We start from the raw sequence: 26,734 nt of genomic DNA on the forward strand, positions 1-26,734 counted from the left end.
TGGTATTGTGACTTCATTGGAGCAATGCTGTCAGGGAGGCAGAGGGCTGGGGGCCCCAGATCCCCTTTGCAGGTTCCATGAAATCTGCTGGGTTTGGGGACAAAACTGCTTCCTGTTCCCAGGAGGAAGGAGTCTAAGCCCTGTCCCTGACATAACAATCCTAGGAAATCTCTGGAATGGGATAGTGCTGGGGGGGCAGGGGAGTTCCTCCCCTCCAGAGCTTCTTACCATGGGTTTTCCTTAGGGAAGAGGTAATCTGGGTCTCATGACATTTGATCTTGGGTGATGAGGCTCTGTTGGGGCATGGCACAGGATCATAGGGCTGTGAGTAACTGGAGACAGATGGAGTTTGACTCCAGCTCAGCATGAAGCTGTGAGACACCACGAAGTCAGTGAATCGTTTTCAATCTTTAACAAACTCATTGCACTCGCAATCTTGGCCAGATGTGGAAAGTGTCCTCACCCACTCCCCATAAACAGCTGAGCCTGTGTGAGTACTCAGTTACTATCCAGTTCCTCTGCTCGGACAGGTAAGGTTTCAAACTGATGCAGTCATCTCACCAAACAGGCCCAAGAGAAAAAGACCATCTAACCAAATGAAATCAGCCTACATTGTCTTCCAGTTCTAGAGGAGTAAAGAGATCCTTCGAGTGTGCAAGGCCTATACCCCAGCAACCTGTACAGCAACTTTCCTTTTATATTTTATCTACATGGGATTAAAGTTAGTAAGAGTAACATTGCATAAAAGCAGAATTTGTTCTTTCTTCTGAATATTGCTGACTTTTGAAACGTTTCTAGTTCTACACTTTCAGTATTACTGCTCCCTCTGTGCTTAATACCATATTTAACATGGGTCCTCAATCCTGACATTCTACATTTTAAACCTCTGAACGATTTTCAACTTAGCTAGATCTCTCTTTTGTTGTGAAATTCTGCTCCGGGATATAAAGATTTAGTAACACGCATTCTCAACTCACAATAGCAGCATAAAATGTACCATGTACTCACAATACCAATGCAAAATATGCAGCATCCCTCACATCAGCAGCACAAAATGTACTGATATTATCTCAAAACAAAGGAATCTGGAAAAAAAAAACAATCTATTGTCCTTTCTCTGGCAGGCACCCTCACCCCTTTGACATTTTTAGTCTTGAAAAAGGACACTTGTGCCCAAATCCCTCTTTCCTACTCCCCTTTCGGGAGGTGGATACATCTGATGCCCAAGGAGCTGGTAATACCTCTTCCCCAGTCATTTTAAGTCAAATCCCTTTAGGTCCCTTCTACACTGAGAGTTGAGCCGAGTTAGCCTAATTGCTGTTCTAAACCAGTTCAGAGTCATGCAGTTTAAACAGACCTAGAGCAGATAAAGATTTAAGACTAGGACTGGTCTACAGTAGTAGCATACATTAATGTTCATACAGTGCCATGAATGATGGTTCTTTGAGACAAAATAGTGGTCCCTTCTCCAAGGATCTTACACAGTTTAGGCTGTAATAGGCTCAGAATGGGTTTGCAAGTATGACTTGCCTTCCAATAACTGCATGTTTTCCGTTACCCACGTCTAGGTGGGAAGGATTTTCAGTATTGCTGGAGGAAGCCCAGCTCTGGGGTGGTGATACAGTGGGAGGTTGAGAGGTCTCCAGAACTCTTTCAACACGGGTAGTGAGACGCTGAGAATCTCATTCACATTTCCCTCGTGGCAACACAGACCACAACCATTAGGGCATAGGTGAGATCGCTACCCTGTGATCTGTGAAATCCACCTGTAGAGCTACCAGAGACAGGCTGAAGGCACCTGCTGGTTAGCCTCCCATCTGAAGGACTCCTAGAAGCAGAATATGGCAAGTAATTTAAATCCCGCTGCCTAAGACTAACCTGTTTCCCCCCCATGTTCACAGGCATTACAATGAACTTTAAAAGGTATTTCATTAGAGTGCTGCACCGTCTCCAGAAGGGGCCGGGATACACATACAAAGAGCTGCTGGTCTGGTACTGCGATAACACCAACACGCATGGACCCAAGCGCATCATCCGAGAGGGGCCGAAGAAAAAAGTCATCTGGTTTTTCCTGACTCTGCTCTTCGCATCTCTCGTCTTCTGGCAATGGGGGATCCTCATTGGCACATACCTCTCCTACAGTGTCAGTTCATCTCTCTCTATAGGGTTTAAGACCATGAAGTTCCCAGCAGTCACAGTCTGTAATGCCAGCCCCTACAAGTGAGTTGCCTATCTGCACCAAGTGATACAGCATCAGCTGTGAAGCTGACTTTCTCAGTGACATTTCCAGAGCATAGCACTATAAATCTTTTCCATTTCAAATTGCAAAGATATGGGCTTTCTGAAAGTGGCCATTGTCATTCAGCAAGCCCTTTAAACCAGTGGTTCCCAAATTTGTTCCACCGCTTGTGCAGGGAAAGCCCCTGGCGGGCGCTGGCCAAGGGACATACTGGCTGCCGCTTCCAGCAGATCCCATTGGCCTGGAGCAGTGAACCGCGGCCACTGGGAGCCGCGATCGGCCAACCCTGCGGACGCGGCAGGTAAACAAACCGGCCCGGCCCGGCAGGGGCTTTCCCTGCAGAAGCGGCGGAACAAGTCTGGGAACCCCTGCTGTAAACAAATGAAAACAAAATAATGAACGAAAACACTTTCCACAACCCAACCCCATTATCTGGGTGCCACGAAAGGCTAATATCTGCTCTCAGTTACTCCAATGTAAATTCAGAGTAACTCCTATAAAATCAGGCAGTCCAACAACTTCACTGGAGGTACTTTAAATTTACATCAATATGACAGAGCAGAGGTGTGGCCCAAAGTGTAAAGTACATCCCAGTCAGTAGTGTAAAGTACATCCCAAAACTTAGAGCAGATCCACAAGTAGGTTGATTTTTGTGTCTTTTCCTTCTAGAGTGGCTCCTGGGTATGTTAGCCCACTGCTGACCCAGGAACATGAGTTATTTGAAAGATAATGACATTATTTCTGTAAACACAGCAAGTCATCAGTAAAACACTGATGGTTTATCGCCTCGCTAATTTTATATCTGGTTCTTGCTCCAGGGTCTGGCTGCCAGGATACACATTCTAGCCTAGATCACACTTTGTACATGGACTGCATTCATTTTTCAGTAACTCTTTATGAAGCTACCTAAGGCCCGTGTTCCCTATAGAAATTCAATCTACTGCAAGCCACTGCCACCTTCCCAGCACCTGCTAACTACTCTTTGTCCTTCAGATACTCCAAGGTGAGGCATCTATTGAAAGAGTTGGATGCGCTCACCGAGGCAGCCCTGGAAAGGATCCTGCAGTCCAAGCATGGGGACGCAATCTCAGCTCCTCCACTAAACTCCAGTGAGACTGTTTCTCAGAGGTTAGACCTGAAGCTCTGGAACCAAATCCCCTTGGTTCTGATTGACGAGAGTGACCCAGACCATCCCATCATTATCGATCTCTTTGAGACCGACCAAAGCGGCTCAGGAACCCAACCCAACAGTTCCTCTCCCGCCCTGTCCAACGTGACGTCAGAAGCACAGAAACACAAAGTGGCAGTGAAGCTGGTAAGTGTAGGTTTGTGGCTCCATGCAGACGTGCCCTGCACTTCGCTCGAGGACACAAATGGGAGTTACACAAACATTTGGGGAAGAGAGTTAAGCTGTAGGAGTAAGGCAGATAGGGCTGTATCCATTGACACAGGATGACTATGGCCGTGAAAAAAGCTAATGCGGTCTTGGGATGCATCAGGTGAGGTATTTCCAGTAGGGATAAGGAGGTTTTAGTACCGTTATACAAGGCACTGGTGAGACTTCACCTGGAATACTGTGTGCAGTTCTGGTCTCCCATGTTTAAGGATGAATTCAAACTGGAACAGGTACAGAGAAGGGGTACTAGGATGATCCAAGGAATGGAAAACCTGTCTTATGAAAGGAGACTCAAGGAGCTTGGCTTGTTTAGCCTAACTAAAAGAAGGTTGAGGGGAGATATGATTGCTCTCTATAAATATATCAGAGGGATAAATACCGGAGAGGTAGAGGAATTATTTAAGCTCAGCACCAATGTGGACACAAGAACAAATGGATATAAACTGGCCATCGGGAAGTTTAGACTTGAAATTGGACGAAGGTTTCTAACCATCAGAGGAGTGAAGTTCTGGAATAGCCTTCCAAGGGAAGCATTGGGGGCAAAAGACCTATCTGGCTTCAAGATTAAACTCGATAAGTTTATGGAGGAGATGGTATGATGGGATAACATGATTTTGGCAATTAATTCATCTTTAACTATTCATGGTAAATAGACCCAATGGCCTGTGATGGGATGTTAGATGGGGTGGGATCTGAGTTACTACAGAGAATTCTTTCCTGGGTATCTGGCTGGTGAATCTTGCCCACATGCTCAGGGTTCAGCTGATTGCCATATTTGGGGTCGGGAAGGAATTTTCCTCCAGGGCAGATTGGAAGAGGCCATGGGGGTTTTTCGCCTTCCTCTGTAGCATGAGGCACGGATCACTTGCTGGAGGATTCTCTGCACCTTGAAGTCTTTAAACCATGATTTGAGGACTTCAATAGGTCAGACATAGGTGAGAGGTTTACTGCAGGAGTGGGTGGGTGAGATTCTGTGGCTTGCTTTGTGAAGGAGCTCAGACTAGATGATCATAATGGTCCCTTCTGACCTTAATACCTATGAGTCTATGAGACATAGCCTCTGCTAGAACGTAAAGCACAAATGGGGCGTCTGGATTTTGTTTCTCCACCAGGTTTCTCTCTTGAAAAGCTGCATCATGTGGTCCATGCTGGCTCATAAAGGGGCCCTGGCACAGCTCTGTGCATCATTTCCAGTCATTTTCTCTCAGATTAGAGCTGGTTGGAACTGAGCATGGATCCCATATCAAATGATTTCCCGCACAGCGACACACTGGGTGTATGGCTGGGGGCTGCTCCATCAGGCTGGTGCATCTCTGGAAGGTTGTTCCATAGGACTCGCCGGGAACACTGGCGAACTGGGGGGCTGCTGGGTTTGAGATTTTCTAATCACACCAGCCTAGAACCAGTTTGTTTCACTTCTAATCTTTTGGGCCTGATCCTGCCCCAGGCGACACACCCGGGACTCTGGCTGCAGTCATTCATTAGGGATTCTGAGGGCCCCCACCAGGATCAAACACTCAGGGCTTGTGTGGATGAACAGTTAGTGCCCAGCAAGCTGGTGTGTAAATCTCTCTCGTGCTAGTGTACTGCACACTGACGGTCTGCATGGACTCTGCTCCCACACCCGGAAAGCTCCTTAGTACACTGGTATCCACTCCATGGGAGTAGCACACTAGGGATCTTTTAGTGCACAGTAGCAGGGTCGTGTGGTAACTGAGCTAGGTGCAACTGACAGCAGATGGGTTCCAAGGTGAAATTCTCCTGTGGTATGAAGGCCTGTGTTAGATGCACCAGTCCACTGAAGCCCTGCCCTGGGGACCATGGGCAGAGCTGCACTCAGATGTCCTTGCTCTGCAGAAAGGGCATCCATGCCAGCCATGCAAATACCCATGTGGGTAGTGGTGATGGAGTGGGCTGGGGGGTGGCCACAGGATTTACGTTCCTGTATGCTGTGACCTCAATACCCTGTGAATGCTACAGAGGGCCACAGCCACTACTCCAGCCCGTAGGTTATCCCATCCCTCTGAACACAAGGCCAGCCGCCTGCTGGTTGTCTGTTAGTTACACATTAATATCTAACTCCATGTGTCTTCAGTGCCACCACAAGGACACCCCCCAGTGCATCTACAGGAACTTCACCAGCGCAGCCCAAGCAGTGACAGAATGGTACATTCTACAGTCCACTAGCATCCTCTCTAAAGTCCCGCTGCAAGAGAGGATCAGGATGGGCTACCAGCCAGAGGACATGATCCTAGCATGTCTGTATGGGGCAGAGCCCTGCAGCTACAGGTACGTGGAACCCACTGACCTTCTACTTACTCTCAGTGTCACTTGAAACTATACTGGGCAAAATGAGTATGAAGCTCTTCGGAGCAGGGACCACTTTCTTCTGTGTCTGTAGAATGCTGAGCACAATGGGGTCCTGGTCCATGAAAGAGGCTCCTAGATGCTTTGGAAATATGAATAATTACTACTACTATGAATTATTAAATCATGTACGAGCCAGGGCCTCACACTGATGTGTGATTCCTGCTCCTTTTATTGTCTTTCTAAATATTTTCATTGTACAGAATCAAGTCCATAAAAGGCAAAGAAAAATGTTTATCTAGAAGTCTATGTTAATTTGTAATAGAAACAGCACACAAGTCTCACTCCTTACAGCAATGAACTGCAATTTGGCTTTTATCCATCCAGTGTTCTGGGTGCTCATTAGCCTGAATGGAGCAGGGATCTTATAACAGAATCTCAAATCAAATTATTCAATGGCCTAAACTTGAACTGGGTATTCCCATCACAGCTTCCCCATTTGGAGTGTTACTGGATGCTCGCTTCTGTTAAAGCCTCCAACCAAAATTTAAGGTAACTTCTTAAATAGTCAGTTATTTAAAAAAAGGAAAAAGACACCTCCGTTCATGCTGCAGCTCTGTCTCTGCGATCCCAGCCAGTGCAGAGCCTCCACTTGGGTCTATTTCACAGTGAGAGTGGAGTGAAGCAGGGGAAACAACCCATACAATCAGCTTTATGGCAGAATATTTTTTAATTTTAAAAAGAAAACCTCAATTCAAAAACTTCAACCTCGAAGACCATGCGCCTGACCTGTAATTAGTGATGGACAAAGCTACTGCAATAGGCTTCAGCAGCTCCGGGGGTCGCTGCTTTTCTTAAGCTTACCTCAGTGAATCAAGAGATTTCCAATGCTCCCTAGTTAATACGAGAGCCACATATCCCACAGGATTTCTGGTTTAGATCCCAGCTGCAGTGGACATGCAGGGGCAGAGTAAAATATTCTCAGGCTAGGGTTGGTTTGAGTTTTAGAAGCAGGTGCAGGTTGGTCTTTATTTGATCTGAGTTTGTTCACTTTCCCTGCTTATCGTGTCTCATTCTTGTCCACAGGCTCCAACACACAACTTGAAAAACCCTAGTGGTGAAATCTGATAGTGTTCTTACTTTAATTACATGTACAGATTGGCATACTGAGAAGCCAACACTTAAGGCTTAGCTGGTAAAGTCTGGGTAACTGAGATCAATTTAATTCTGCATAGGAGCATTGCAAAGGAATTTGCTGGTGAATATTAATTGTAATATTTACATTATGTATAATATTCATGTCAATCAATAGAAATGACCCTAAGGAGCAAAAGAGCAGACATGTCTGACATGTACATGGGCTGCAGGGTGGTTATGGATTGGTTAATATCAACACTACTCCAAGCTCCCTTCCAAATCAGTGGGAATTATGTGCTCTTCACAGCTGCAGGATTAGATCCTTAATCTTTCTCATCTTCCTTCTTCCATTCGTACAGACTGAGTAATTGAAAATGCGCCTGCTGATTAACACCCTGCGGTCACTGGTGGATGATTTGGAACTAACATAAGCACAGAGACTTAATTACTCTTCTATCACGGTCTTATTTGTACCAAGTGTCCCAATACAGAACAATGCCAGTGTGTCTGTGTACCAGGTGGAGAGTCTGTGCATGTTTTATTCCTGTCAGCAACAAAGCCAATTGCCCTGGGCATATTCCCAAGGTTGCCGATTACCATTTGGATGTCAGTGGAGTTCCATGCATGGAGTGAGAGCCGTTACTCTGCAGGGCGCCTGGACACCCAATGTCCGCTCTGCAGTCTTCCAACAAAAGTTGATGGGTTCGCTCGTTATTATGAAGGGTTGTATCCTCCACATGCTCTCAGAGTGGAACCTATATTGACAAGAGTGGGGGCTAACAGAGGAGAGACTGTGAGCCAAAGCTCATAACAGATGTATTTGCCCATCTGTGTTTGAGAATGTACGAACTTCCCTTGGTGCCAGGAGACCTCGGAGAGGTGCTCTGCTCAGCTCAGCAACTGTTAATCGTCCAGTCATCCCTTCTCTCTGACCCGCTGCTGGTGGGTCTGGTGATGTGAGCACAGGACAGGGAATCAGAAGAGTCCCAATCCCAGCTCTGTCACCGACTCCTCATGACCACAGAAAAGGAACTAAGGCCAATCTTTAAACTTCACACCCTAAAGTCGAGTACATAAATAAGTGGCCTGATTTTCAGAGGGGACGAGCACCTTCAGAGCTCAACTGGCTCCTGTGAGAGTTTGTCTGAATAACTAACCCTAGAGCACAGCATTTGGCCCAGTGTACACTTCTTCCCTCACCTTGCCTTGTGATTGACAAACCCTTTGTATCTGCAGTTCTGCAGAACTGAGTGTATGATTCCAACCTAGGCTGTAACGAGCCCTTCCCACAGTACTGCTCTGTACAGGATAATACAAGAATTATCAACAAACAAATAGTTGGGTAGTTATCTAAACTTGGCAAGTCAATTATTACAGCCCTAGGGCAAGTCAGTTATCACAGCCCTAAGCCAGGCACTTATTTGGGTGTGCCACACTTATGTCACACTGTAGCATTCAATAGAAAATCCCAGGCAGGCTCCTTTCCGTCACGGTGACAGCACGTACCTCTGAGATGCTGGCTCTGTGGGCAAGACTGTGTCTATACCTTGCACAGGTGAGCAAGAGGGCCGAGGGGTAGGTGCTACAAGGAAGCTTTTCCCTCTCTCGGCGCAAGGTCAGGCCTGGTGCTCCCCTGAGCCAAGTACTGCCAGGGGCGCTAACCTCCCAGAGGAGATGAGCCCTGGCTAGCCCCGGGCTGTGGGTATCACGATGGCTTCTAGAGGTACTGGGCCTGCGTGAGGCATGAGGCTTTCCAGAGCAACTGTGGGGCAGGGAAGCTCTGCACTTTTCTGTTCTAGGATGCGCCGTAGGCACAACTGAGGCTCAAGTCACAGCGTCTCCTGTGCACTTTGTTCCATTCCCAGAAGGAACTCTTGCGTTTTAGTTCTGTGTTTAAATGTGTAACATCCCCTTCCCCCAGTCTGCCTCCACTGATACTGGAAAATACTTTATTTACAAGGTCCTTAAATACCATATTCTAAATTCTGTTTGGGTTTTTGGCTAAGTACAACGTATCGATGGCACAATTTAAGCCTCCTCCCAGTGCTTTAGGGTCCTGTAAGAAAGGAGCCCTGAAATAATTCACACCATTAAAGACACTTGTTAGCACTGCACCTCCACCTACCTGAAGCTCTGACCTAGCTCCTAGTGTATTGCTCCCTTTGCCAACCAGCACCATGCTTGTCTCAGAAGTAGGAAGGATTTCTATGGGACAATGAGCCCGCGACACTGTCAAATTCAATAGGAAAAAATGAAATCTTGCCACAGAAATTAATAAAAGAAAAACTTCAAACGAGTCTCTCTGAAGTCCCACAAAGAGCTGCTGCTGCTATTTTTCAGTAGAGCAGTTTGGTTGAAACTACACCACTTAGGAACTGAGCATCGTCTACCAGAATAAACTGTTGTATTTGTGTGTGCAGCAAATAAACAAGCTACCTGTACATCCCAGGCATAACTACAAGATATCAAAACATAGGATCAATTAGTCCCATTCTCTTACCATCTTAGAGGGTCACACCTTACTGTGCATGATTCTTACAGAAATTTCACCCAGATCTATCATCCTGACCATGGCAACTGCTACATCTTTAACTGGGGCATGGATGAGGAAGCCCTAATTTCTTCCAACCCGGGAGCAGAGTTTGGTAAGTACTAAACCCCCAAGGAACAAAGGAAACAGAACGGCTGGGAAATGTTTCATCTGCAGAAAGCAAGATGTTACATGTTTTGAAGAGGCCGATTTATGGTATCATATAGGGCTACAACAGGGGATAGATCATTTGACAATTGTCTATTCTGTTCATTCCCTCTGAAGCACCTGGCATTGGCCACTGTCAGCAGACAGAATACTGGACGAGATGGACCTTTTTGTCTGACCCTGTATGGCCGTTATGTTCTTTTGAATGAGTTCTTGGGGCTACAGGGAATGGATAGGGAAACGATAACTGTCTGCCAGGATTAGAAAAGGGCTAAATCCCAAAGAAGGACATGGATTATATATGGAATGGCAAAGGGTATAACACAGAATAATGGGATGACTTTAAGAAAAGTGCATCTCAGCTGAATACCTGGGAAAACACCCACAGAATCAGGTGTTACACTCAGCCAATGTGTGGGAAGGAAAGAGTCCTTTTCAAAGCATTAACAAGTGTAACAATGGTCAATCTAAGGATGAAGGGTCTGTTCTCCTCTCTTAGTGGGAGAGGGATTTCCCTGCATAGTAAGAGAGTTCCTCTAAACAGTCATGTTTATATATAAATGCTGCACTTCATGTTGTGGGTTTTTGAATGTTGTGTTTGGTGCCCACAGGACTGAAGTTAATTCTGGACATCAGCCAACAAGATTACATTCCCTACCTCACATCTACTGCTGGGGCCAGGCTTATGCTGCATGAGCAGAAGAGTTTCCCGTTTCTTAAAGACCAGGGCATCTATGCCATGTCTGGGACAGAAACTTCTATCGGCATATTAGTGGTATGTGTGACATTTCATCAGAACAAATTATCGGAGAGTAAGACTCCCTGATGGGACAGCAGCCAAGTTTGTTTTCAATCTTGACTGAACTGGCTCAGTCCAAAACAGCCAAGTTACATTCGAGCTACGGCTTGGAACATTGTTTATGAAAGATTGAATGCAACTTATCTGGTAAACTGATTTATTGAAGCCAAAAGCCGCAGCCTAGGTAATTGTTGCCTCTTCACTCCATGTATCAGGAGCCGCAGTGCTAAGCGAGTCCAGTTACATTTAACACTGCAGCTAAAGTAACTGGATGGAGTCTTTGGGGCAGGGCACCTCTTCCTTGCCCCCTGCTTCTCACTAAGGTGCAATTACCCAAATGTTACACTCCCTGACTGACCTTGTCGTTAGTCTTCAGAGCATACTTATAATTGTCATTAACAGCATAATCTTCCTAGAATTCTGCAGACAAGAGGTGTCATGTTTCTTTCTGTACGTTCAGTGAATAAGGTACTGGGTGTTTTGCTTGGTTACTACTGGTCTTGCTGGCTGTGCCTCTGTCAGCCTTTGCCATGCATTGAATGTGGCTAAGACAACCCCCTCATCATAGATCCCAGCTTCTCACTCAATCCTCCCCTTCCCTTCTAAGGGCTATAATGCAGTTGTCACTGGAACGTATAACCTGGGGTTTGGGACAGGGTGGAACCCATGGATCTGCCATTAATCCTCCCCCAGAGACAATCAGATGGGGTCACAGAGCAGTGGGGTCTGAGGAGGACCTCGCTGTGTAATCCAGGAAGCCCCATGCTCCTCCTGAGCACCAAAGAATTCCAGTTCAGCGCCATGCATTTCCCAAAGATGATGTTCCTTGAATATTGCAACCTGTGGATGTTATAGCCTCTCCAGGACTGTACATTTCAGGAAAACTGCAGGATCTGTGTGTCTGAAATGGTCTCGCACCAAACAAACATGTGACAGAAAGAAAAGGAGTACTTGTGGCACCTTAGAGACTAACCAATTTATTTGAGCATAAGCTTTCGTGAGCTACAGCTCACTTCATCGGATGCATCCAATGAAGTGAGCTGTAGCTCACGAAAGCTTATGCTCAAATAAATTGGTTAGTCTCTAAGGTGCCACAAGTACTCCTTTTCTTTTTGCGAATACAGACTAACATGGCTGCTACTCTGAAATGTGACAGAAAGGAATTATGACTACAACATACAGATATTTGGTGGGTTTGGTTTTCTTTCAGGATGAACTTGAGCGGATGGGTTATCCCTACAGCGACTGCACTATGAATGGGTCAGATGTCCCCGTAAAAAATCTTTATAATGAATATAACACCTCCTACTCCATACAGGTAAAGAGCATTATTAATTAAAACAATTTAAAAATAAATCTTGTAAGCAATTTAAATGCTTAATTTATATGAACGATTCTAGAGAATAAGTTAAACGTAATAGATCAGAATCTCTAAAATAACCATTAAGCATGAAGCACAAGAAACAAACACAAATGAGAGCCCTAATCTTGCAAACATTTATGCATGTCCATAACTTCATACATATGAATGTTCCCATTGAGTTCAGTTGGAAAACTCGTGTGCATGTTTGCAGGATCAAAGCCTAACAATTTATCTATTCCAAGTTATATTAAGCCACTAGGAATTTTTAAATTGCTTAGACAGAGAATCCAGTTCAATGTAATTCTCTGTCTCTCAATCTTACTACACAGATTGCTGAGCAGAGTGAAGACATGGTGGAAAATAGTTCTTTTCACTCTGTCCAGTTGGAAGCTTTATTTTTTTGCTGTTCTGTAGCTTTCTGCAAAGCGGTAGCCTAGCAAGTTTCCCTTGCAACATTCCCTATGGTTGCACAGAATTCCAATAAGTGCAACTTACAAGCAAAGCAGCTATTTGTAAACCGAAAAAGCAAAATGTTTTTGTTGTGCTTTTGATCCCTGGAAGAGACTGTGGGAGCTCAGGTGACATGGATGATTATTATACACAAGTCAAAGCAGTCAGAATTTAGAATATCTGTGCATCCTCCAATATATTATACATTCTCATTGGATCCCTCCCAATTTTCCTCCCTTTTACTTACCTTCAGACAAGCATCCAAAGGCTTGCTTGTCTGTCTCTGCCAGATGAAAACTGTTAAGAAGATTGGAGAGAACAGAAAAGGAGTACAGAACGTAAATTGATTTCCAGTAGAGTGTATTTTAGAAGAACAGGCAAACTGTTGAGCGAACTTGAATGGATTAAAGGGTCAGACCATAAAGGGGAAATGACAAAAGTTCCCACATAAATTGCAGGATGCAACAAAATATGATGTACCAAAATAAGTGCATTAGCAGTAAAGTAATGGGAAAACTCAACAATGAATAAAGCAAAGGTGGAGCCTGCACATGGGGCCCAGAGAAATGCCAAGATGGACAAGGACTCCAAGTGAGATGTTCTTACCCAGTGAGAACTTGTTGGCCAGAACAAAACCAAAATGAATGTGGTGAAAGTACCAGAGAGCTGTTTTGTTTGTTTTGTCCTAGGGCTTTAGGAAGGCTGGGAGCCCTAAGGGACAAGTGTCCCTGCAAAACATCAGAGAACACACTCAGGACAAATGTGCTGGTGGAGAGCAGGGTGATTTACCTCCTTGGTCCAGCCGGGCAGCACTTGTGAGCTTTGTCTGGTTTTGTTCATTGCCTCTACACTGCTGCCCAGTTTCTGCCTCGGGGCTGAGCGTCCCAGAATAGAGTTCCCTCTGAAGCCCCCATCCATCCTGAAATCAGAGCAAAGGCAGCAATAGGGTGACTCCAACCACAATGTTCAAAATGTCCCCTCCTGTTCCCGTCCTAAATGCTGTGTCTGCAATTCACCCACCTCTAAGGCCACCTGGGTTTCTACCGCCTGCGGCACTTAGCATGACTCTAGCAGGGCATAACAAAAGCCGAGCAGAAATGGCCCAGAATCTCTGTAGCTGTAAATTACCCCTGAAGCTACCATATGACCCTACCCAATTCACAGCTGTGAAAAACAGGTCACAGACTGTGAAATCAGACCTCTCCCATGAAATGGAGCTGTTGGCGGGGAGGAGAGAGGGAGGAATGGAGGCATCCTAGCCGGGGCTCCTACTGCCTATAGGAAAACTGATGATTCTTTCACGGAACTGAAAGTCCTTGTGCCTTATCTACAGAGAGAGAGTGAAAGGGGCTTGTCGTCCAGTGATCCCAAAGTCAGATTTAATTAGGGGACACCCCTCCTGGCAGAGCAGAGCACAGGACAACCAACGGGTTTGCTAGAGGATGAGCTGCTGAATGACCGTTGTGCCTCCTGTGTTGCAAACGTTGTCCTTGTCAGACAACAGAAAGGAGCCAACAGTAAAGACTCAGCGGGCAGGGAGAAGCTGAGGAGGATTGGGGCTGCGCCTGCTTTAGCAGATTGTCTGGGGGCTATCCCTTTGGAGGCGGGGCACTGTGGGAATTGCCATGGGGTATGGCCAGTGTGTTAAAGGTGACTCACAAAGGGGGAAAATGGGTGTGTGACCCTTTTTTGCTTCTTTATGAAGGATAAAGGGGCTTGAAACACTTTTTAAAGAGAAATTATCCAGCTTGAGCACATCCCACATTCAGGTCTTCTCTGCTCTGTTCTTCTTACAAGACACTATTGACAAGAATTATGGCCCCACAGATACCCAGAAGTCCTGCGTGAGGGGGTGGGAAGAGAATTTTTATTTGGACAGTTTGAAATTTCTACTTTTGTTGGATAACATCTGTTTCTTCCACAACTTATAAACAGTTCGAAAAAATATCTCTTTGTTTGTTTAAGATTCAGGATGCCCCAATCCCTCAAGTAAGGGCTGAGAAAGCTCCCAGTCCACAGCTGGGGCCTCTCTAGAGTCCGCCAGCAGAAAAAGCGATGACAAGCCTCTACATTCCTGATATTTCTCAGCTAAATCACCAACAGGACAATATATGGCTTGTTAATCGCACACCTTACTGACCCTTTTTCATCATAAAGCAGCAAAAGGCACAAACCAATTTTTGCCTTTGCAGGTCTCCTGTAAAGGAGCACTGTGATATTTACACAGTGTTAATAAGGAAAGAATTTCATTGTTGGTTGTGAGAGGATAATGTTTGATTTGTGTGTGTCTTATGATTGACTGCAATCCTTTTATTATAGAACAGTGAGTTAACTAGCCAATGGGCCTGGAGTTGTAATGTAATCATTACACCTGTGCACTAGGGATGTGCTTTGGACTCAGAAGGGATTATTGAACAATCAGTGTATACTTCCCATGCTACTTCGGTTAGAATATTGGAGGGTAAAATCAGTCTAGAATAACTACTACAGTCTTGGGTGGATTGCAACATAAACAGCTACCACAATTCTGGATAGGAAGCCATTCAAGATTATCTACTTTTCCTTCAGCCTGTAATATTCAATTATTTCGGGAAACAGCATGATTACTGCTGTTTCATAGGCATTGGGAGGTTAAAGGTATCTCTGGTCTACGTAGCTGTATAAATATTATCTTTTGACTTAGGTGTGCTACAACTTTAAACTGCTAAGAACCCTGCCTTCTGCAGAGACAGGCAGGCACAACGGCTGACGCGCCTGTGACAGGAACCAAGCACACAAATATGGCTCTCTCATGGAGACTTCACTTTTGTTCTTTTATTATCTTGTTTTCCTTAAAGAATTTATTTCATTGAGACTGAAAACAGAGGTTTGGTTTTCACTAGATGGAAATGCAAATTCACCCCAGGCCTTTCTTTTTCTTCAGAATCAAAGACGGGAGAGAAACCAGATATGTTTGCTTAGCATTTATATTGCGCTTTTCATAGCGTTTGTTTCTAAACTCGCGAGGCTGTAACTAGGCCTAATGGAATACAAGAGAACTGAGGGATATTTAAGCAGAACATATTTCCTAATCATGACAAATGTCAGACTGCTGTGGAACAGCAGAAGCCCTTTTGCTTGAGTCATTTACAGCTGGCTTGGAGATTAACACACCCCTCCCAAGCCTGGGGATGGGCTCTATGGAGTAGTAGGTATTTCACATTTCTAACAATATAAATATTTTCATTAGACCCCTTTACATTCATTTTAAAATATTTAACGAAGCAGACACTTGAAATGACACTATCAGTACTTAATAAATAATACTTAGCTTAAAGGTTTCTAAATTTTGCCTCAGTCCATATGTAATGCATATCTCCCAAGGGACATTTAAAGACCTGTCATCAAAATGGAACTTTTTCATTGCTCTATGACTAATTATAGTAAAATCCTTAGACATTTCCCTTCATTCAGCTGGAGGTGTTGGGTTTTTCTCTTTTCTTAGTCTCCAATTTCTTCTCTCACTCCTTCAACAAATATCCCAGTCCAATGTCTTAGGGGTATCATCCTGCTTCACAATGGCCAGAGACTGAAAGGCTAATCAGAACGTTGCAGCCTTGATCATAGGGTAAGCTGCAGCCATGACTGTCTCATGGGAAGGATGTGGATGGGTGGAGAAGAAAATTCAGCTTTCAGAGAGCTGCTCTCCGTAATAAGAACTTTCCAATGTTTCACATTTTAATAGAAGTTAGAAGGATTTTGAAAAATGGAGTCCACCACCTAGTCAGGGATACTATCCATCCATGTTCACAAATCAAAGGAAAATAAAGAATATGCCATATAAGGCCAAGAAATAACGTCAAGGTCAATAGGTTTAGTTTAACTTTTATTTCAGTTTGGAAACCCCATATAACTCCCCAGCAACCCTAAATAATCAGTTTTGTGTGTGACTAGAGGTAAGCTGCTTAAGCTCTCTGAGACTCCATTATTCCATCTGTTAAATGGGGTTACTACCATTTACTCACCATGGTAAAGAGCTTTGAGATCACTAGATATCAAAGCAGTAAAAGTGCAAAGCAAAGCCAGCTGGAGTTCTAAAGCAAAGATTTAACAGCTGGGAATTGTAAACCAAACCATTTGCTACTACTGAGTTCCATAGTCTGCCAGTGCATTCTGATTTGTACATGCTTATCACTCCACCTGTAAGAACTATCAGCCTCAAGTCACACCATGCAGTTCAGCTTGTTAAACCAGCAAAACTGGCTCCCTGAGCAAAATTAGCTTTTCCTAACATAAGTCTCCAAAATCTTCCATTCATTGTGGGAGGAATAGGCCCTGGTAGGAAGGCATCTGGGAGCGGTCTCTGCACTCTTTGATGCACTGATCAGCGTGAGAGCATGTCCCAGTTCTAAATGGCTCCTTGTCCCCTTTTTGCAGGCTTGTCTGCGCTCCTGTTTCCAAGCTCAGATGTTCGAAAATTGTGGGTGTGGTCACTATCTGTTTCCTTTACCTGAAGGGGTAAATTATTGCAACAGTGAAGTTGATCCAGACTGGGGTAAGAACATGAAGTAACAAGGCCCCATAATGCATCAGGAAAGGGATCAGAAACATACAGGGCTCCATCGGAGCATTTTAAGTAACTGAATTAAACACTTTCCTTGTATGAGTTCAGCAGTGGCCCTGTTTGGATGGATAGTGAGTAGCGTGGCAGAGTTCTTAGCTCTGGCATCAGATTAAGAAACCTCAATTTCCATAGCAGTTTAGCTGAAGGCTGCTCACACAGAGATGACCAGCTGGTAACACCAACCTGGTATGGGACAACAGGGATTTCTGCTATGAAGTGAACAGAAAGCACTGCACCGGCCTTGTTGCATTTCAGGTCTCTTAGCACAGAAAGGTCAGCACTTCTCCACAGGTTTGTACAGACCCCAGATGAATTTCCCCCTTTAGTACAAGGTGACACAGAACAGATGTAATCCTCAGCACACAACTGTGTCTGCTCTGAATGTTTCTGAGTGCTGCAGTTCTCTTGTGACAGACATTCACAGAAAAGGGATTGTAGTAAAACAAGGTGCATTAGTACATTCAATGAGTTTCTATTTCAAGTGACAGCCCATGATACCTACTGGAGTGATGAAGATCTATCTTATGTAGTACAGTGCTGCATAATCAATCTGCTAAGCCCTTAATAATAGCTATCTGCAAAAAGTGTTACATCGTCTAAGAGTTTAACTGTTTTTGCTTAAATGGTTTTCCAAAAAACCAGAAGGTTAAAGGGGATGCAAATTTGTGCAGCAGCAAAGTTCTCATCTGAAAGGATTGTTTGCTTTTTGTTTTCACCAAACAGCATATTGCTATTCTTCACTGAGAGCAAGTGTAGGACACAGGCAGTTTTGTATTGACTCTTGTAAGGAAACATGCAAGTAAGTAAATAAACTCTCTCTGGCAGTTCTCAAGGTGGAGGGAATCCTGCGTTTCATTCCTCACTGAACAGTGATGATCTTAAAATCTAAAATCCTTTTTGGGGTGTTTGAAATCAAACTGAAGTTCTGGTAATTTAAGAAAAGTGAGAAATTCTGTGTATTAATGTTCTTGTGTCTTCTTTCCAGTGACACTCAGTACAAGATGACTATATCAATGGCAGACTGGCCGTCTGAGGCTTCCGAGGTAAAGCCAATTTCTAACTTTTAAAATGTAGATTGATAATGAGATGTTCTTACCCAAGTGACTCCCTCCATGTGTGAGGTTAATGTGTTCAGCGAGGCAACCTCCCTCTCTGCTAATTGACACTTTTGTCAGCATACAGCAGAGAACAGACTCTCCAGGCTGTGAAATACAAACAGGGAAGGAGAGTTTTTTATTTAACAGAATTGGAGCCAGGAATATTGTATCTGGTTTTAAAAAGCAGATAAGGCCTCAGTTCTTTCACTTAGATGAAAATCAGGAATAGCTGATAGTTAGAACCATGTAAAATTGGTGTCAGTGAGAGGAGAATCCGGCCCTTAATTATTCATTATTTTAGATGTTCTTTAACTATAATGAGAACAATGGCCTCCTCTTTCAAATAAATACCGCACTTGCCTTTGTAACTCACTGCGCCACGGACAGCTGCCCATCCAAAGCTATACAATAGAAACATGGTACAGGACTCTCAGGCATAACAGAAGGCTACTGTGTTTGGGCTTGGCCATTTCACCATAAACTTCCTGTCCAGCTTACACACCTCACTATGATCTGCATATTTCACTTACCCAAGAACAGCTAGAGGCTGCTAGAGAAGCAACATGGAACCTGTTGGATTTCACCCTCTCTCAATAGCAGAGAACAACAAAAACCATCCACCTTTGTACTAGATGAAAGTGTTGTCTGAAGTAGAAAAGTGTGATAAGATCTCATGGAATAGCCAGTGTGAAAGTTCAACATTCCATAAATATATTCATTAAATGTTCAGGTTGCGTACTTAAGCAGCCAAAGATCAGGAAATGTCAAAATTAAGGTTGCACACAAAGCCTTAACTCTGCCTCTTTATATATATATATATATATATATATAGATCTGCAAATCTGTGGACTATGTTTGCAGATCGCAGATCAGATGCGGATACAAATTTTGCATCTGTGCAGGGCTCTACATATACATGACAAGTCTTTAATTGTATGACCACATTCTATATGTTTAATACATCATCATACAATATTTTCAACAAGATTTTAGATGGGTGTCACATCCTCTAGCTTCAGAGTAGCAGCCGTGTTAGTCTGTATTCGCAAAAAGAACAGGAGGACTTGTGGCACCTTAGAGACTAACCATTTTATTTGACCATAAGCTTTCGTGAGCTGCAGCTCACTTCATCGGATGCATGCAGTGGAAAATACAGTGGGGAGATTTATACAGAGAACATGAAACAATGGGTGTTATACACACTGTAAGGAGAGTGATCACTTAAGATGAGCTAATACCAGCAGGGGGGCGGGAGGGGGGACCTTTTGTAGTGATAATCAAGGTGGGCCATTTCCAGCAGTTGACAAGAACGTCTGAGGAACAGTGGGAGGGGGGAATAAACATGGGGAAATGTCACCTCCTCTGGTACAAACCCATGTTAACAGCTTCTGCTTATCTAAGAACAGGTTAGAACAATTATGCAAACCTGAGAGAACGACTCAGGGACTCATTCCATAGTTGGTGAATGCTTCTGTAGAAGGGACACTTGCCTTGGTGTTATCACTGGTAAAAGCCACTAACTATGTCGGCTCACTCTGGATCAGCACAGTACAGAGCCGATGTTGCAACAATGAACCAATGAACATTGCTCCGGGCAACCAGGGAATTACCTGGAGACTAAAAAAGCAGGAGCCAGACTGACAGCAGATCTACTAGAGCTGTGGAGATAATAGTTGTTGAATACATTATTCAATACTTTTCCCCATTTTTCTAGGTAGAACATCTGGGTAATAAAAGTGATTATTCAGAACAGATACAGGTTCTATGACATCTTTCTAATCAGACATGGGAATAGTATTTATAATTACCCAGTTCTACTCTTCAGAACACCCCTGCCTCCCTGTTCTCTAATTTTGCTGACTTCCAGCATACTTAAAGATTCTCCTATTGTTTCTTCTTCCCTACCGTAGTTGGGCTTTATTTTCTCTTTAAATGCTCTTCTCTAACACTGATGCAGATTATCCTCCATGTATTTTTAGAACTCTAGTTTTATTTGCAGTTAACTTGTCACTCATCCCCACTGGGTATAAAGTTTTAGGTTGAGGGTTCTGTGAAGGGATATGCTTCCCCTGGGCTAAGTCCTCCACCTCTTCAAACTCTAGTCACGTCTCATCTACCACTCCACTTGCTAAGAAACACTGCCACTCCCTATCCCATAATAGGCAACTCACTTCATCAAACTGGCCTTTTGGAAGGTTTCATTTACTTGAGTTCAGATCCCAAATCCTTCCAGTGATGGAAATTTGACTCTGTTTCTGGTCTGATCCCATTTTCCCAAACTCTGCCGAAGTCACCTGACCACATTCTCTCATCATCAGTTGAGAACAGTGAAGCTAAAATATCAGGGCCTGTAACATGGACTGATAGAAAATTGGAAGCTCTGTAAAATTACCCCTTTTACCATTTCAGCAGGAATTTTCCTGTTGATTTGCTTCTCTGGGCCCTGGTTCTCTGGCCTGGAGGAAAGTCACCTGTCTGCAACTGCTATTGACTGAATCACAAATTCCTTTATATAGTGTAACATCAATCGTTATTTAGCATGGGCAGGTGCCAGAGGTTCCAGCTTTCTTGTGGACCGTGTAGGTGGTATTTTACCTCCCCCAGAGCACACGTGGCTCAGAGAGAATATTTCCCTTTTCAGTTATGAATCAATTTTCTTTTTCTAGGACTGGATTTTCCATATTTTGTCCTATGAAAGAGATCTGTCGACAAATGTGACTCTGGACAGGTGAGTAAAAACAGAGGTGCCTGTTGACATTAGGTTAGCTCAGACCTTGACAATCAACCCAAGCATGTGGGAGGAGAGCAAATTCCTTGACATGGTGCTTGCCTGTCCATGTAGGCAGACAATCACAGAAGAAGCACATGCAGATACCATGCTCTTCATAGCTCCAAACTAGGCAAATCAAAAACCTGCAACCAGAGTTTAAGCTAAAAAGCATATTGAACACAGCAGGTTCTTTTCAGCTCCAAATAAGTTTTAACAGAGACCAGGGCTAAAAATGCCACAGGTTTCCAAAGTTCAGCACCTGTATGTGCATGTGAGAGCACACACACACAAACACCCCTCACCCCCAACACTCGTGTGTGGGAGGCAGGGTTTCCCACCTGAAAACACTGGATTGGCACCTGCCCCCGGAAGGAGCCAATCCAGTGCACCAGGTTGGATGGAGATGGCTGTTACTATTTGATAATCTGAACTGAGGCCTCGGACAAGTGGGAAATCTGAACTCTGCCTTTGTGGTGCAGAAATAATCTGACTCCAAACCCAAACTATAGCTTTGTTTTGAAAATTCCTGACTTTTTTGGATGCGTGCACACATGCAGCAAACAAGTCACGTGAAAGCGGAGGCTGGACATAAAGGCGGAGCCCCGAATGCAGTGCTAGACGTGGGCTTAAAAAAAATCAGATAGAAACAGGTCACATTGCAACCAAACTGTGTAACATTAAGCTCCCTGAAATAGGACTGACACTGGTATTGTATCAGCCGTGTGTCTTGCATATCAAGCCCTAAAGCCAGGTGAAACAGACCTCAATGCAACTAGTTCTACCCTCACAGGAAGGCACAAGGAAACTGGTTTTAAGTCTGTGCTCGGGAACAGTCACTTCTCCTCATGCAGAAAACCAATGCCTTGGATTTCATAGCCACACCCAGGCTACTCTGGCATCACCATTTTACCGGGGTGTAGTGCACGTGCGGTGCTGACCCATGGATTTCCATGTGCCTGACACTTGTCGTCGTTGTTTCTAGTGCAGAGTTTCTCAAAGGCGGCCACTACGGCCGTATGCGGCAACCAGCGGCTTTTCTTGTGGCCACAGCCTCCTGAGTGTGATGTGGGGGAGAGAGCAAAGTAGAGCCCCTCTCCCTCCCTGTTGCTCCTGGATGCACCACCCTGGTGTTGGTTGCTGGGGCTGCCAGCAGGGGGTTGGGCCTTGCCCCCCTTAGAGTCACCTGGGGCACAACGCTGGTGCAGCAGGCAGCTGATGAGTTCCCCACCTTCCCAGGGCTGTGGGGCTCAGGCTCCGGCTGTGGGGCTGTGGGCTCCAGCCCTGGGCTCCGGCTGCACCGTGGCAGGCCCCAGGCTCTGGCCACACGGCTTCAGGCTCCGTCCTGGCTTCAGGCTCCAGCCCCCCACTGCCTCCCCCAACCCTCCATCTAGGGCTTACTTTGTCCCCAGGCTTGCCAGGGCTGATGAAGTCTACTGTGAAAAGTGATACTTGTATGTTTGTTAATATCACTTTTCACAACAGACTTGCTAGCTAGCAATAAATAAATTACAATAATTTGGCCATGTCTACATGCATATTTGTTTGGTTTTCCTACAGCTAATTAAGTATCTTAGGAAAAGTGTGAGAGTGGCCACCAGCAAGAGTGGTTTCAGAGTAGCAGCCGCGTTAGTCTGTATTACTCCTCTTCTTTCAGCAAGAGTTGGTGGCCGCACTCTGAGGCCACCAAAACATTTGTCCTGAGACCCTGTCCTAGTGGTAGCAGTTGCATTCCTTGTTTATACAGAATTCCAGCTCCAACTCCTAAGCAGCGTAAAGGATCCCGAACTAACAATGTTAAATAGAGAAACTGGTTCCATATTCCCATCCAGTCTGCATAATGCGGAGGTGCTGCTATGTCCAGATTACAGTGGACCTGAAATCATATCATGGTGCAGAGTGAGACCATGTGATTAGGTTCTGAGGGAGAAATTAACTAGAGGCAACCACCTGGAGCAGATCTGTGACCCTGACTCTTCCCCTGTGGAGTCAGAGTATTAGGTGCTGTTAGCCTGGGGTTATTTGCAGGCTTGGGTGTTTTAAACTGAGGCAGGACAGGGAGGTTTGCTGCAACTGAAGTCCATTTGCCCAAGGGATGAATACAGATGAAGTTGCAGGTCCTGTGCTGAATTAGAGAATGAATGCAAGGCTGGCCATAAAAGGTCTGGCAAAAATGGACAGAAGCAGCATAATAATAATGCTTGGCGGAACATGAAAGTAAAACCAGCTAGCTACCAGGAGGTTTGGTGATGTGCGAGAGACCAAGGTCTGTGGCAAAAAGCGGAGGAACATTAACAAGGCCTTCACTGGAGTTACCCTAATTCTATAATAATATTACAGTCATAAAATAGATTTAAGAGACTGAGGCAGAAGAAAACAGGAAGTGCCACCATGACAGAGAGTTGGCAGAAACGAGTAAGTAAAGATGGCGGCCAAAATTTTCATACTTCAATGTTAGGCACTTCTAGAAGTGGCGAGAGCTTCCATTGGCTTCAGTGGGAGAGAGGCTGCTTTGCCTCTCTGAAAAGTCAGCTCCTATTTAGGTGCTTGATTATGAATTTAGAAGCCTAACTTTACCACGTCTCTTTTTAAATGGGGTCAAATGGCTACAAAACTAAGCTCCAGCACTTTCCTTGGGAACAGCTCTAAAAACCATCAGAAAATGCTAACACAGGCAAAACCAAATGCCTCCCTAGCACACAGTTTATGCCCATCCCTTGGCTACCTCCAGAACAGACCTCATGGGTTATTCAGATGAGTCAGTCAGATGAAAGGTTGCTAATCGGCTCCCAGAAATTTGCTCCTGGCAAGTTCCCCCAAGAGTCTCAAAGCACTTCCAATACAGTCACTAGGCTGCTCTGTGTTTTTAATGCACCTTTGACCCCTTAAGGGATTCAGTTTATAAGGTGCCTGAGAACAAGATCTCTCCCCCAGCAATCAGTCTTACCATTTCTACCTCCTCTACATTCCAGACTGTGTGTTTAACAGAAAGAATATTATAAATGTCACCCTTAGCACTGCTTTGGGAAGCCTGATCCCAAATGCAAGCCCAGCCCCTCCCAGGGAGCAAAAGAGATGAGCTGGAACCATACCTGAGTAAATGCACAGGGTGTACAGGGCTAGAATTTAGTCTGAACTAATTCTTGTGTCCTACAGAAATGGGATCATCAAGCTAAATATTTACTTTCAAGAGTACAACTACAGAACCATCTCGGAATCTGCGGCTACAACCGTAAGTGCAGTATCAGGCTCCTGCTTCTAAACCCGTGCCAGAGCATATTTCCATAACCTTTTCCAGAAGCCAAATACCTGCAGAGTTCCCACTGAAATGACTCTGCCAATCTCAGCCTCTGAGCAGTGTCCCTGCAGCTCCCCATAGAGATTAATCTGAAGTATTTAGAGGTGTCCCCATCCCCTGGACCGGGTGGTAAATGCACCTGCTGTTCTGCTCCGTGGGATTGAACTCCTATGGAGTTCAGAGACTCCTGGTGGGTCAGAACCACTCTCTACAGGTTGGTTCACAATCCCATCTACATTCCTGCCGCTGACCCATTTCTTCCTTTATCCTTGGTTGGGGCGGGGGAAAGTGATTCTAAGGAGCGCTATGAAATCTCCTTTGGGGTGAGCCGCTGCCTTCACACACCTCTGTGCCTGCAACATGAGGGACTCAGCGAAACGTTACAGGTGTGATCTAGGTGTGGATAGTCACCTAGTTAAACTTAACACCCCCCCCCACCCCCCCGAGTACACAGCTGTCCAATTGCTCCTGGGGCTGAGGGTAGGTGGGTCCTGACTTCATTTTCCTATTTCAGATTGTGTGGCTCCTGTCAAGCCTGGGAGGCCAGTTTGGGTTCTGGATGGGGGGCTCGGTGCTGTGCCTCATTGAATTTGGAGAAATCATCATTGACTTTCTGTGGATCACCATAATTAACATCATCAGTTGGGGCAAAGGCCTGAAGCAGAAACGAGCCTGGGCCCAGTACCCGGACGCACCTCCGACCGTGTCAGAGCTGGTGGAGGCTCACACCAATCTTGGGTTCCAACATGAGGACATCATCACCCACTCCCGTGATGAAGTTCCTCCCCCTGGACCACTCCCACCAGAGCCAGGCACCCCACCACCCAACTACGACTCACTGCGTGTAAACCCACTTGCTGTCATTGACTCGGACAGTGATGCAGAGGCCAGTTAAGCAGCACAGAATATCACACTGCACTTGGCCTCTGAGGTGGGGCCTGCTCTGGCTTGACATGACCCTGTAATTCACTCTGCACCATGCTCTGCTCTTTAGGAAAGCTGCAGGGGATACTCTGCCATGTACATTGGTCAAACTGGACAGTCTCTACGTAAAAGAATAAATGGACACAAATCAGATGTCAAGAATTATAACATTCATAAACCAGTCGGAGAGCACTTCAATCTCTCTGGTCACGCGATTACAGACATGAAAGTTGCGATATTACAACAGAAAAACTTCAAATCCAGACTCCAGCGAGAGACTGCTGAATTGGAATTCATTTGCAAATTGGATACAATTAACTTAGGCTTGAATAGAGACTGGGAGTGGCTAAGTCATTATGCAAGGTAACCTATTTCCCCTTGTTTTCCTAACCCCCCCCTCCCCAGACGTTCTTGTTAAACCCTGGATTTGTGCTGGAAATGGCCCACCTTGATTATCATACACATTGTAAGGAGAGGTTTCAGAGTAACAGCCGTGTTAGTCTGTATTCGCAAAAAGAAAAGGAGTACTTGTGGCACCTTAGAGACTAACCAATTTATTTGAGCATAAGCTTTCGTGAGCTACAGCTCACTTCATCGCATGCATACTGTGGAAAGTATAGAAGATCTTTTTATACACACAAACCATGAAAAAATGGGTGTTTACCACTACAAAAGGTTTTCTCTCCCCCACAGGAGAGTGGGGTGAGGGGAGAGAAAACCTTTTGTAGTGATAAACACCCATTTTTTCATGGTTTGTGTGTATAAAAACAAACATCTGCTGTATTTTCCACAGTATGCATGCGATGAAGTGAGCTGTAGCTCACGAAAGCTTATGCTCAAATAAATTGGTTAGTCTCTAAGGTGCCACAAGTCCTCCTTTTCTTTTTGCGAATACAGACTAACACGGCTGTTACTCTGAAACCTGTCATTATATTTGCACACAGTTTCTGTGATCAGTAGCTTCTCACAGAATGATTGTGATAAACTAATCATACTACTAGGTATACAAGCATGATACCAGAATAAAGGCTGTCACAATGACAACAGGAAATTTATTAAAATGGGAGAAAAGTCACGAAGGAAAGACTGAGGCTGGCTTGCGGTAGGGAGAGACTGGGATGTCCATGGCATGAGAATCTGATAGTGGCTTTGATAAGAAAAGGAGTACTAGTGGCACCTTAGAGACTAACCAATTTTTTTGAGCATAAGCTTTCGTGAGCTACAGCTCAAGGTAGAGTTTTAGAAACTGAAAAGTACAAACTAGAGCCTGTTCTACACACTTCTGTTCCTGTACAGCTAGCCGGCAAGTCACAGAATTGAAGTGACCCACCCTTTATATCTTGTTCTAAGGTCTTCAACTCCCAATATTTCTGCCTCCAAATAACCAGGAGTATAAACAGTGACCTACTCCAGACAAGGTGTGTTGGCTGCTTGCTGGAGCCCTTATGCTTTTTGTTTGTGTTCCTATGCTCACTGCTCTGATTTTTGTAATTAGTTTCCTGCAGATGGGCACATTTGTTAATATATGTTAGAGGTAAACAGTTCAGATTCCAATAAAGATACAAGCACACCTACCATGGGTGGAGTGGCAGGTCACCTAACAGTATCATTCTTGGCAAAAAAACACCAGCTATCATGGCTGAGTTTCCTGGTGGC

General features: G+C 44.8%; 2 protein-coding genes across 7 annotated transcripts in view; one reads left to right on the plus strand and one right to left on the minus strand.

Moving 5' to 3' along the window:
* Window positions 1–26,734, plus strand: part of LOC102932510 (amiloride-sensitive sodium channel subunit beta) — a 47,269-nt gene that overhangs the window by 17,043 nt on the left and 3,492 nt on the right. The window contains exons 2-13 of one of the 2 annotated variants that reach the window (XM_037910367.2): window positions 1,902–2,220; window positions 3,233–3,554; window positions 5,731–5,924; window positions 9,621–9,724; window positions 10,389–10,552; window positions 11,787–11,894; window positions 16,806–16,923; window positions 17,716–17,791; window positions 17,978–18,035; window positions 20,756–20,817; window positions 24,013–24,088; window positions 24,669–25,441. In XM_037910367.2, the coding sequence (XP_037766295.1) occupies window positions 1,910–2,220; window positions 3,233–3,554; window positions 5,731–5,924; window positions 9,621–9,724; window positions 10,389–10,552; window positions 11,787–11,894; window positions 16,806–16,923; window positions 17,716–17,791; window positions 17,978–18,035; window positions 20,756–20,817; window positions 24,013–24,088; window positions 24,669–25,049 (1,974 nt within the window). In that variant the 5' untranslated portion in view covers window positions 1,902–1,909 and the 3' untranslated portion in view covers window positions 25,050–25,441. Of the gene's footprint in view, window positions 1–1,891; window positions 2,221–3,232; window positions 3,555–5,730; window positions 5,925–9,620; window positions 9,725–10,388; window positions 10,553–11,786; window positions 11,895–16,805; window positions 16,924–17,715; window positions 17,792–17,977; window positions 18,036–20,755; window positions 20,818–24,012; window positions 24,089–24,668; window positions 25,442–26,734 lie in introns of those variants that run through there. The other variant, XM_043524397.1, reaches the window with a different exon arrangement.
* The window catches only part of COG7 (component of oligomeric golgi complex 7), an 81,959-nt gene that overhangs the window by 13,775 nt on the left and 41,450 nt on the right, over window positions 1–26,734 (minus strand). For 3 of the 5 annotated variants that reach the window (XM_043524391.1, XM_043524390.1, XM_043524392.1), the window contains exons 17-18: window positions 9,205–9,308; window positions 5,955–6,084 (exon numbers count right to left, since the gene is read on the minus strand). In XM_043524391.1, the coding sequence (XP_043380326.1) occupies window positions 5,955–6,084; window positions 9,205–9,308 (234 nt within the window). Of the gene's footprint in view, window positions 1–5,954; window positions 6,085–7,778; window positions 7,856–7,979; window positions 8,028–9,194; window positions 9,309–26,734 lie in introns of those variants that run through there. The other 2 variants (XM_043524393.1, XM_043524395.1) reach the window with 2 other exon arrangements.

Source organism: Chelonia mydas, chromosome 10 (assembly GCF_015237465.2).
Source record: "Chelonia mydas isolate rCheMyd1 chromosome 10, rCheMyd1.pri.v2, whole genome shotgun sequence".
Lineage (NCBI taxonomy): Eukaryota > Metazoa > Chordata > Testudines > Cheloniidae > Chelonia > Chelonia mydas.